Source organism: Oryx dammah, unplaced genomic scaffold, assembly GCF_014754425.2.
Source record: "Oryx dammah isolate SB20612 unplaced genomic scaffold, SCBI_Odam_1.1 HiC_scaffold_4, whole genome shotgun sequence".
Taxonomy (NCBI): Eukaryota; Metazoa; Chordata; class Mammalia; order Artiodactyla; family Bovidae; genus Oryx; species Oryx dammah.
Genome location: NW_024070188.1, coordinates 54,897,665 through 54,910,867, shown reverse-complemented (window position 1 = coordinate 54,910,867; position 13,203 = coordinate 54,897,665). Strand labels below are relative to the sequence as shown.

The 13,203-nt window shown below is 38.8% G+C and overlaps 1 protein-coding gene across 2 annotated transcripts in view; it reads right to left on the bottom strand.

Moving 5' to 3' along the window:
* The window catches only part of LAMA2 (laminin subunit alpha 2), a 676,446-nt gene that overhangs the window by 148,098 nt on the left and 515,145 nt on the right, over positions 1-13,203 (bottom strand). For both annotated transcript variants that reach the window (XM_040238873.1, XM_040238874.1), the window contains exon 35: positions 1,507-1,618. In XM_040238873.1, coding sequence (XP_040094807.1) covers positions 1,507-1,618 — 112 coding nt within the window. The remainder of the gene's footprint in view (positions 1-1,506; positions 1,619-13,203) is intronic.

The following is a 13,203-nucleotide window of genomic DNA, read 5'->3' as shown; positions in this document are numbered from 1 at the left end:
GACATCTTCCATGATACATAACCCTTTTCTTTGATAGATTGGATGGTGATCCAAGCCAGGGTTATATATTGTCTCCACTCTGCCCCCTGCTGGTGTATCTGTTATATGCACAAACTGGGAAAGGGCGCAGCCTAGAGAGGTAGGCAGTGCTGATACTGGAGTCTATCGAAAACATGTATTATTAGGATTTATTCTTACGTAGCAATGTTTGATTGAAACAATGAAGATGAGATCCCAGAATAGGCTGCTTAATGTTTGAGATACGATGGAAGCAAAAGGAAAGCTCCTAGAGTACTAACACCTTCGGGTATTCAGATAGAGTGAACCCGCTCTGACTGCAATGGGATTTTTTTCTTTTTTTTTTTTTTTTTTTTTTTGCGGGGGGTGGGGGACACACGCAAATAAAAACAACGTTAATGGAAAATGAAATCAAGGAAACCACAACAACTTCATCTAGCTGAGGAGAAACCACCTTAACGAGTTAACTCGTTTTGGTAGGAGTAATTTCTGTCCCAGATCCTGACATGTTTGCCCTGAGATGGCGCCTCAGATTAAAACTCTGCAAGTTTCTTGCTGTGGGGGATCACTGGAAGTTCCTGCCTCTTCTTAGCCTGTGATTCCTAAGAATGACTTGTCAGGATCTTGAAAGCCTTGAAGGTTCTCATGTCCTGATTTATTTGGCTATATTAGAAAGCAAAATGTCTAAAATGTATAACATTGTGGAGGAATTAAATTGTTTTATTTCTTAAAGAAAAAAACATTTTTTCCTATTTTTCTCAACATGTATGGATGCTTACGATGTATTAATAGATATTTAAGAACTACTGTTGTTTTGTTTTTTGGGGGCTTTTTTTTTTTTTTTTTCGTATTATCTCTTTTCTTTGAGTTTCTTAATTTGGGTTTTTGCCCCAAAATGGCTTCCACTTTGATTCTCAAATCAGATTGGTGGATGCCAACAGCTAACTCCTAGAGAATTGTGGACTAAATGCAGTACAGCTTCTGGTAAGGCAGTACATCCAAATCCCAAGCAACAGATGTTCATTAAAAACCAGAACCAAGTATTTAAAAGTCATTTTGAGAAATTAAACTACTGCTGTAAGGTACTGAGCAGAATGATTAATTTTTTTAATCAAGAATCTTTTAAATAGTTTTAAATACAAAAACAACACCATAGCAGAGAGGAAGTTACCCATTAACTGATTTAATCATATTTGATCACAATATTTCTCGAGAATCAGAGCGTTTCCAAAGGAATGCATTTAATGTATTGCTGGTTTGCACTCATAATTCGTAATTCACTGGCTGTTGTTACAAACTGAACACTGAAAGCCATGGATTCTCAACTGACAATGCCCTAGAATATCTTGATTAAAACACTTTTTAAAAACCCGACCCTCAAATTTACAAAGGGCAGCTCTTACTAGAGAAATTCCAGTCTTCATTGATCCTTCTTTTTCTATTTTCCTATTGGGAAAAACAATGATTAAATTATGACTTTTCTAATACCTTCTGCATCCCGGGCCAGGTCCTTAATGAATTCTCCTAAGGAGTTTGCTCTCATGTTGGTCCTCTCAGCATCCTGTCCAGTTTGCTCGCCATCCGCTGTCACTTTGGTAGCCTAATGATCAAATTCGGGAAAAGCATAATTAATAGAGATGATGAAGCTACAGCTAGATAAGCTCCCACTGGCTGCATTTTGTTTCAAATATTACTTTGAGCCAAAGGCAATCGATGAATTATTGATCAGATGTACTGGAAATGACGCCCCGTGCTCAAGTATACAATTAAACTTTATTACTTCTTCCATTAAATGGAAATCAGAGAGCTGTATTTGGTCTTTTTAAAACCCTCGTTATACGCAATGGCACAGAAGAAGTAATAAAGCGGAATTATTTTTGAAATATATTTAAGGTACTATTGCCAAAAGTCTTTAATGGATGCTTCAGTCTCCACATGTTGCAGTTTTGTCCATATTTTATTTACTGAAAAGTGTGGAGCATAGCAACGATCTCTTGAAAGAGGCACAGATAGTCTGTCTCAATAAGCTTGATCCTATAGATTTGGTTCCGATCAATACATTAATTAAACAAAGAGAGGGAATGCTTAACTACTAAGTAGTGAATGCTTGTTTTATAACACTCTAAAGATCTAGTAAAATGTTAAAGAAGAACAAATGCTAACTTTCCCATATGACATCACCAAAAAAGATTCTGGTAATCACAGGACCATATATTACTGTCAACAAAATAAAACAGAACCCTACAAAGAATGTCCTCATACAGTTCCACCCTTATCCCCACTGAAAATACCATTTGACACAATGGAATCCATTTAATGTGTTCATGGTTAAGATAAACCATATGGAGTCAAATAAAAAGGGCAAGTATAACATTAAAAGTTTCAGATGCGACAAGATTTAGAGCACCTTGTCATAGTTTTACACTTCATTTTTCTGTGTGTATGCATATGCTAATAAGTGTGACTTCCTATTTAAAAAAATAGGGATAATCTAACTATAGATAATAAATCAAAGAATCACAAACTGATTCAATATAATTTGAATAAGACCCAAGTTGGCAGGTTATTAATACTCCACAATCTTGTACCAGAGTGCTTGCATTTTAGACATGCCCAGGGAATCTAAATTATTTTATACATAAATGGATTTTAAATAGGACTTAAAATAGAACTAAATGTCTGGCCAGCATAGACAGTGGCAGGAGGCGCTGCAGGAATTAGAGTGCATTTTATGATTTCCCAGGGCAGTAAGAGGTTTAATTCATGAAAGTTTTCAACATTTTAAATAAAAGGTAGATTATAAAGTCCAGCTCTTGTCATCTAATTTCTTAACCTCCAAGTATTATCATCACAAATAAAAGAATGAAAGGATAAGAATCCAATGAAAGTTTTAAAAATTCATCTTTATATTAATAGCTTTAATATATATATACAAAATGATTTGGAGGGTGTTAATATATTAGAATGCTCTGGATTAATTCTTCCAAAACATTAATATTGACATTATTTTAACTTTTAGATCTGAGGTTGAGTCAAGAAACTCTTTACACATACACACCACACAAATGTACACTCACACAATTTTTAAAATGTTGCTTTTGCATTCCTAAGGTCAGCTGCTTAAGATGTTGGCCATCTAAACTGCTTTAGATGTTTGCCTAGTCTGGATTTTACTGTATTCTGTAATATCACTACTATTTTCACATATCACTGAACACTATTATAATAACAGATTTGATCTACATTGTGATCATTTTTCAATATCTTAAGAATTAATATATCACTAGCACTCATATCTCATTACACAGAAAGTATACATTATAATTTGAACTAAAACTTATTTTTTGCTTCATCAATATCTTATGTATATTACCCAAAGGTAATAATTCCCATAAATATTGATTCCATCAAGTTTTCCAACTTTTCTATGTGCAAAGCATCTAATTTTTTGAAAATAAATGTATACTGATAACACTCTTTTTAAAATTCTGGATGATCAAGACAGTATTCATTGCCTTGACTTCTTATCAAATTAATTTATAAAAATATGTAAGAATCATCACTGACAAACTAATTACCAATTACATGAACACTCCAATATTAAGGTGTCAAGAATTCTACATAACCCCTGATCAGAAGTAAGTCAAAAATGTTATTACTAAGACCATGCAATCAGCTTCACTGGCTTCCTCTTATGTGTAATATGCCATACTCTTGCCTTCTCCTGGCCTTCTTGTATTCTACTGTCTTTACTTGGAATGAACTTCTGCTCAACACTTTAGTGGCTGGATCCTTGTCATCCATCAGCTTTCAGTTTAATAAGTATCTCTTCTTGGTGTGGTCATCCCCAGGGCACCTAGGTTAGGTTCCTCAACTTCCTATAGAAGAATATTGCTTTCATAGCACCATGCATTTTAGAGTTACTGTTTATGCATTGACATCTCTATGCATTGGCTTCCTCTCTAAAGGGTAAGCTCTAAGAGGACAAAAACTTGGTCTGTTTGTTCATTGCTTGATATCAGGCTTCTAGTATGATGCCTCACTGATAGCAAATATAAATGAATGCTGTCAAATATATGACTAAGCAATGATTTCCTAACTAATCTTACCAATATTATTGCCTACTTTTCTATGAACATTCCCAGAAAAAGCATTGTTCATACAATTGCTCCCTAATTCCCATCTCAAAATAAATCCAGACCCCAAGATGATTCTGTACCAACCTCATCTTCCCTGTGAAGACATCCTTGATGATTTTGACCCATACTCTCCTTTCTTAGATTTTCAAAAACAGCCATCATTACCACTATTCATGACTGCTGTGGGTAATTATTTTGTTAGGTATTTTGTCATAACTGTTGAATTTCAATCCTTGGAGATGAGGGCTATGTCTTATTTCCTTTTATTCCTCTGAGAGCCAGGCACAGTGCCTGGCAAATTGTAGGGGGTCAAAGACGTTGGGTGATTGAGTGATGTAATGATAATCAAACAAATGATCCCTTGGAAGTTCTAAAGCCTGTTGGAGGGGAAAAAAATCTTTTCATATGCCTTCCCGATACCATTCAAACTGGCCATATGCCTGGTGTCATGCTTGCCAGTGAATATGGATGGCTGGGTGCTTTTTTCTGGACATTTTTCAGAGCCTCATAGGATGCTGCTGCTGAAGAGCTACTGCTGAGTACTTAGGAGGAGAGCCAAGCCTGAGAGCCTGTGGTCATAACGACACTACATTCTAGTCACTGGCCTCCTGGTAATTCAAAACTACTGAAATTAGGTGACTGCACACCTAATACCATGCTAGTGAAGGTAAAGCTTGGAGGTGGGCAGAAATCTTTATGGCCAGCACAATACTTATAAGGAAGAAGACAGGCTTCCCTCTTGGCTGTAATCCAGGAGAGGAGGGGATTTGAGATTCCTGGCATCAAAAGGCACTGACTTATGGCATCTAAGAAGTGGGTTCCACAGCCAGGTTCAGCTGTACCCCATGTTGATACGCATGTTCAGAAGGGCTGACAGTACTCTCTTGCATGTCGTTTACTCTTCCTGCCTTGAAATGGCAACTCATTCCAGTGTTTTTGCCTGGAGAATCCCAGGGACGGGGGAGCCTGGTGGCTACCATCTATGGGGTCGCACAGAGTCGGACACGACTGAAGTGACTTAGCAGCAGAGGGCGTACATGCTAGGTCGCTTTAGTCATATCTGACTCTGTGCGACCCTATGGACTACAGCCCACCAGGCTCCTCTGTCCATGGGATTCTCTAGGCAAGAATAGTGGAGTGGGTTGCCATGTCCTCCTCCAGGGGCTCTTCCTGACCCAGGGATCGAATCCACACCTCTTATGTCTCCTGCATTGGCAGGCAGGTTCTTTACCACTAGTGCCGCCTGGGAAGCCTCCCATTAGAGGGCATGATCCCTATTTCACACTGGTGAGGAGGAAGGTTATGAAGAGGTTAAGTGACTTATCTGAACTCACACATACGCAGGGAACTGGGGATGAGACATACATTTTCTGTCTCATAGCCGTGAATTCTGTCAGTATCAAACATTAACTTCTGTTTGGCTAACATCCTGGAGGACAGCGAAGACATATGAAGCAGTTAAGTATTCTGGGTGGGAGGAGGGACATGGCTCCAGCTTTTGCAATACTTTAAGTGCATAAGCTTTGTGTCTATTTAGTCACTCAGTTGTGTCCGACTCTGCAACCCCACGGACTGGAGCCCACCAGGCTCCTCTGTCCATGGGATTCTCTAGTCAAGAGTACTGGAGTGGGTTGCAATTTCCTACTCCAGGGGATCTTCCCGACCCAAGAATCGAACCCGTGTCTCTTACGTCTCCTGCACTGGCTGGCGTGTTCTTTACTACTAGTGCCACCTGGGAAGCTTTAGGCTTTAGTAAATTAACATATTTGAAAAATCCATATCAGAATACCATGTAGATACGTTTTTAGAAATCATGTTTCATTACCCAGTAATTAAGTTGAAGAGTCACCTTGTCAAAACCCACCCAGGAGAGACTCCATAAAGGGAGCCAATGACAAATATATTACCATCTATGGGTAGTGGTGCTAGACTGTAAAAGTGAAATTCACAAAAATCAGTTTCACCCAGGACAGGCCATTGATAATGTGACAGATGAATGCTAACTACCACATGATAGGAGCTATCTGTCTGATTCCGTTTGGCTCTTCTTGCATTTTATTAAATTATCATCCCCATCCCTTAGTCAGCTTCCTCCTTACTCACTATTATCTTGTTCCTTAGTATCTGACAAATGTCTTCTCATTTACCCTAATATGTACAATCTTCCTTTCATTTTCTACATTAGACTTTCTTATTTTTACATTCTCTTACCTCTGTTCTACAATTTTTCCAGTGTTCCTTTGTAAATGATGCCTTATACACTACTTTGCAAGTATTTCTCTTTCCTTTGATTATCTTTTCACATTCAAGTTCACTCAACAAGGTATTTTTTCCTTTTATTTCTCTTCTATTTTCTTTGTGGTTGTTTCATGGTTCTTTTTTTTTTTTTTTAGAATATTTATATCCAGGCAGCACACATTACCATTAGACACACATTCATTTACTTCTGAACAATGTAGCTGTTACTTTCTTGCTTTAGCTCAAGCAGTTCTTACTGTGCCTCTTGAAACCTGCACATAATTTTCTTTGTTGGATATTACTAGTGTCTTTCATTTTCTGCCTTCTTTATGTTAAAACTAGAATCTAATGGAGCAAATCTAACTACTAAATAGACAGCATTGCTTATTTGCCATCCTCCTTTGCATCTGCAGACTTACACAGTTTCCTGCTGAAATTAAATTTCAGATCTAATCATTTACATGATATTCTCAAGGGTCATCTTCAGATACTACTGTTTCTGTATATCCAAGGGTCAGTGAAGTGCTAGGACAAGCTGCTAGGACAGACAGTGCCCAAGGACAGAGACAGTCAACTGACCCTGGGGAAAAATAAGTCAGTTCTTTGTGAAATTTCTCCTTAAATATTTCAGGTGTCAGTTTTGAAAGTTCCAAATAAGTATGATTTGTTATATGTTATCTCTCTCTCTCTCTTTTAAATATAATAGTAGAAACGAAAAAATGTTGGCAATTTAAACCTTTTGGAGCTGGTGGGGTAGAGAGTTATTTGTTTAGTGATCATGAAAATAAATTTATAATCACGAACTGAAGAAAAAGCACAGTGGTATAACACAATTATAAGAGGAATCCCATCACGCCTGGAATATCACAGAAGGCTTACTGTAGACTTTGATGAGCTGAGGTTTAGTTCAAGGTTAAAGAAAACATAGCTTCCCTGGTGGCTTAGAGGTAAAGACCCTGCCTGCCAAAGCAGGAGAAGCAGCTTCGATTCCTGGGTTGGGTAGATCCTCTGGAGAAGGAAATGGCAACCCACTCCAAATATTCTTGCCTGGGAAATCGCATGGACAGAGGAGCCTGGCAGGCTACAGTCCATGAGGTCTCAGAGTTGGACATGACTTAAAGACTAAACAACAACGAAAGAAAACCCGTGCAGAAAAGCTCTGTGTTAGAATGAAATGTCTGAGAATTAAGATACAGGCAGAGAGAGGAGAGTGTGTTAAGAAGGAATATAGGGTCAAAAGTGGCAATTGCAGTAGGAAATTCAAGTAAAATAAAGCTTCCACTGGATTTAGTGACCAGCTTGCCATTGATTACCTTGTCAAAACAGTTTTGGGAGCAAGCTGGGAGTGGAACTCTAGACTACAGGAAGTGAGATAAAGCAGAGCTGTCTCCAAGTTTTTCAAAAAACTTGTCTGTGAAATGAAAGATGGAGGTCAGGACAGTAGCAATAGAGGTACATACAGAGTTATCACCAAAAAGCATCTCAGTATTCCATACTGATCATAGTGTCTGATGTTATGAATATGTTACATATGATTCCCATACTCAAGCAACTTACATTCCAAGTGGGAAATAAAATGATAATAAATTAAAGTATGTTTAAAAGATATATAATTATACAATATTTGCTTATATAATATTTGCATATGATATATAATAAGTGTTTAACATATTAATTTGGGGGAGGAACATTATTTTTTTTAGCAATGGCTTCCCTCATAGCTCAGTGGGTAAAGAATCTGCCTGAAAGGCAGGAGACCTGGGTTCAATTCCTGGGTCAGGAAGATCCCCTAGACAAGGAAATGGCAACCCATTCCAGTATTCTTGCCTGAAGAATCCCATAGACAGAGGAGCTGGGCAGGCTACAGTCCATGGGAGGTCGCAAGAGTTGGACATGACTTAGTGACTAAACCCCCACCCGCCATTAGAGAACTTAATTGCATCATGAAAAAGATAAGCATAAAATATATAAGCACCTGAGGGAGAGATGGCAGCTTATACTAGCTATGCAGGATCAGACTCACCAGATATTTTAACAATTAAAGTGTATTAATCATAAAGCAACTGGTCAGATAACAAAGCAGAGAGAAGGATTGTCAAAAAGATTGACTATACCAGTGAAAGCACTTTCCATAGGACAGGGAGCTGTAAGCACCGCATAACTCTAGGCAGACAATAGTTTTCAGTCTTGACTGGCATCAGAATCATCTGGAAGCTCATGAAAGTCCCTATTGTTGTTTAGTCACTAAGCCATATCTGACTCTTTGAAATCACATGGACAGTAACCCACCGGGCTCCTCTGTCTATGGGATTTCCCAGGCAAGAATACTAGAGTGGGCTGCCCTTTCCTTCTCCAGGGGATCTTCCCCACCCAGGAATCGAACATGCATCTCCTGCATTGCAGATGGATCCTTTCACTGCTGAGCCACCTTTATATTGGGCCTCGGACTGATTACCTCACATTTGGGGGTGAGACTGGCATCAGGTATTTCCAAGATGCAGTTCTAGTTTAAGGCACTGTCTCCTCTAACACAGCCGCAGATACTAGGAAGTTATGGCCCCTGTGCTCATATTCTGATCGCATCTGCTGAACCATTCATGGCTATGAGATAAACATATTGGTAGATTCAGCGGTTGGGAAGATCTCCTTTAGGAGGGCATGGCAACCCCCTCCAGTATTTTTGCCTGGAGAATCCCCATGGATAGAGGAGCCTGGTGGGCTACAGTCCATAGGGTCACAAAGAGTTGGACACAACTAAGCAGTTAAGCACAACACAGGCATACACATTGGACATTTACATTTAGTCTTCTAGTTATGATTCCATGGGTATCAATACAACTTTTAATTATTGTGCAGCTTGACCACAGGAAAAGAAAGAACCGATCATTTTGACTTAAATATTGAAGGTCTCCATGATTTTCTGGTGGGGACAAGGTTAATTAATAAGTGAGGATTTCCTTTTTATTTCTTCCCCATCCTCACTTCATCATGGAGCTATTTACTTACAGAAGTCTTATTTCTAGGCTTTTCAAGTTACAAAATGTGAAGAATGGGTGGATAAAAATGGTATTGAAGTGTGGAAATGGGGAAAAAGAATACTTTCCACTGGAGAATCTGGCAAATCAGCCAGGTGATCAAGATAAACACCAATAAGACATACTGATGACATGGGTTCTTAATATGACATGATAAAATGATACATTATCTCTGTGGTCTTTCACACACAGACCCATATCTCTGTTCTAATCATGAGAAAAACATTAGGTAAACCCCAAGGGAGGGACATCATACAAAATGCATGAACTTGTCAAAACTGTCAAAATTATCAACAAACCAGAAAAGTCTAAGAAGCTGTCACAGTCTAGAGGACACCGTCTAAGATGACATGATGATTAAATGTAATGTAGTGTCCTGGATAGGATCCTGAAATATACAAAGACATTAAGTAAAAGTGAAGAAATCTGAATAAAGTAGAGTCTTCACTTAGTAATAATAATCAATTAATATTAGTTCATTGGTTGTGAAAGATACATCATACTAAGATATTAACAGTAGAGGAAACTGGGTATGGAGTATATGGGAAATCTCTGTACTATCTTTGCAATAACTATTCTGTAAATCTAAAACTATTTTAAAATAAAAAAGTTTGTTTTAAAATAGTATTAGAATTAACTCAAATTGGATAATAGATCTAAATATAAAATGCAAAAATTTAGATAACTTTAGGTATAGTGATGACATTTTAGATATTACCAAAGCAATCAGTCAAAGAAATAACTGATAACCTGGGCTTCATTAAAATTAAAAACTTTTCACTGTGATGAATATTGTCCAGAGAATGAGAAGGCAAGTCACAGACTGTTATCTTATAAAAGACTGTTGTCCAAAATACACAAAGAACACTTAACGATGATAACAAACCTTGATTAAAAAATTAGAAAAATCTTGTCTTAGTCATTTAAGTGAAGTGTCAGTCACTTAGTTGTGTCCAACTCTTTGCGACTCCATGGACTGTAGCCCGCCAGGATGCCCTGTCCATGGAATTCTCAAGGCAGGAATATGGGAGGGGTTATCTACTTCCTTCTCTAGGGGATTTTCCCAACCCAGGGATCAAACCTGGGTTTCCCACATTGCAAGCAGACTGTTTACCAACTGAACCACCAGGGAGGCCCAGATGGTAGAGTCTGCTGCTATAACAAAATACCTCACATTAGGTGGCTTGTAAATGACAGAAGTTTTTTCTCACAGTTTTAGAGATCAAGAAGTACAAAATAACATCTCATAGGTAGTGTCTTTTCACTTTGTGCTTACATGGTCAGGAAAGGGCAAAGGATCTCTTTTGAGGCCCCTTTTATATGGGACTAATTGCAGCCAAAGATGGAGAAGCTCTATACAGTCAGCAAAAACAAGACCGGGAGCTGACTGTGGCTCAGATCATGAAGTCCTTATTGCCAAATTCAGACTGAAATTGAAGAAAGTAGGGAAAACCACTAGACCATTCAGGTATGACCTAAATCAAATCCCTTATGATTATACAGTGGAAGTGAGAAATAGATTTAAGGGACTAGATCTGATAGACAGAGTGCCTGAAGAACTACGGATGGAGGTTTGTGACACTGTGCAGGAGGCAGGGATCAAAACCATCCCCATGGAAAAGAAATGCAAAAAAGCAAAATGGCTGTCTGAGGAGGCCTTACAAATAGCTGTGAAAAGAAGAGAAGTGAAAAGCAAAGGAGAAAAGGAAAGATATTCCCATTTGAATGCAGAGTTCCAAAGAATAGTGAGGAGAGATAGAAAGCCTTCCTCAGGGATCAATGCAAAGAAACAGAGGAAAACAACAGAATGGGAAAGACTAGAGATCTCTTCAAGAAAAGTAGAGATACCAAGGGAACATTTCATGCAAAGATGGGCTCAATAAAGGACAGAAATGATATGGACCTAACAGAAGATATTAAGAAGAGGTGGCAAGAATACACAGAAGAACTGTAGAAAAAAGATCTTCAAGACCCCGATAATCATGATGGGCTCCAGAATCACTGCAGATGGTGATTGCAGCCATGAAATTAAAAGACGCTTACTCCTTGGAAGGAAAGTTATGACCAACCTAGACAGCATATTAAAAAGCAGAGATACTACTTTTCCAACAAAAGTCTGTCTAGTCAAGGCTATGGTTTTCCCTGTGGTCATGTATGGATGTGAGTTGGACTGTGAAGAAAGCTGAGTGCTGAAGAATTGATGCTATTGAACTGTAGTATTGGAGAAGACTCTTGAGAGTCCCTTGGACTGCAAGGAGATCCAACCAATCCACCCTAAAGATCAGTCCTGGGTGTTCATTGGTAGGACTGATGCTGAGGCTGAAACTCCAATACTTTGGCCACCTCATGTGAAGAGTTGACTCATTGAAAAAGACCCTGATGCTGGGAGGGATTGGGGGCAGGAGGAGAAGGGGACGACAGAGGATGAGATGGCTGGATGGCATCACTGACTCGATGGACATGAGTTTGGATGAACTCCGGGAGTTGGTGATGGACAGGGAGGCCTGGCGAGCTGCAATTCATGGGGTCACAAAGAGTTGGACACGACTGAGCGACTGAACTGAACTGAATTCCCTTCATGAGGGCTCTGCCTTAATGACCTAAATACCTTCCTACAGCCTCATTTCCTAATATCATTACCTTGAGGCGGGGAGGTTTAGTATTTCAACATAGGAATTTTGGAGAGGATACATGCATTCAATCCACAGCAAGATCTGAATAGACATCATACCAAAGAAGCTATACAGATGGCAAGTAAGCATATAAAAGTGCTCAAGATTGTCTATCCTTAGGGAATTGTAAATTAATATAAGACTGAGATACTACTATACACCTACTGTTGCTGTTGTCTAGTTGCGAAGTAGTGTCCAACTCATTGGCAGACTGTGGCTTGCCAGGCTTTCTTGTCTTTCACTGTTTCTGTGAATATGCTCTATGCTCTAACTCATGTCCGTTGTGTTGGTGATGCTATCCAACCATCCTTTGTCAACCCCTTTTCTCCTGCCCTCAGACTTTGCCAGCATGCACCTATTAGAATGGTCAAAATTCAAAACACTGACAACACCAAATGCTGGTGAGGATGTGGAGCAATAGGAACTCTTACTCATTGCTGCTGGGAAATGCAAAATGGTACAGCCACCCTGGAAGACAGTTTGGTGATTTTTTGCAAAACTAAACATACTCTTACCATATGATAGAGCAATTGCATTCTTTGGTTTTTACACAAATAAATTGAAAACATATATTTGGATGCTAATAGCAGCTTTACTCAAATATTGCCAAAGCTTAGAAGCAACCAAAGTGTCCTTCAGTAGGTGAATGGATAAATAAACTTGGTACATCCAGAAAATGGAACACTGCTCACCACTTAAAAGAAATGAGCTATCAAGACACCAAAAGACATGAATGAAACTTCAATGTATATTACTAAGTGAAAGAAGCCAATCTGGAAAGGTTACATACTATATAATTCTAACTATATGATATACAGAGACAGTAAAAAGAGCAGTGGTTGCCAAGGGTTAAGGAGGAGGGAGAGGTGAAAAGACAGAGGATGGGGGACTTTTAGAGCCATAAAAGTACTCTAAATGACACTATAAAGGTGGAGACATGTCATTAAACATTTGTCAAAATTGTGAACTCCAGGAGTTGGTGATGGACAGGGGAGGCCTGGCGTGCTGCGATTCATGGGGTCGCAAAGAGTTGGACACGACTGAGCGACTGAACTGAACTGAACTGAAAGATTGTACAACACCAAGAGTGAAGCCTAAAGT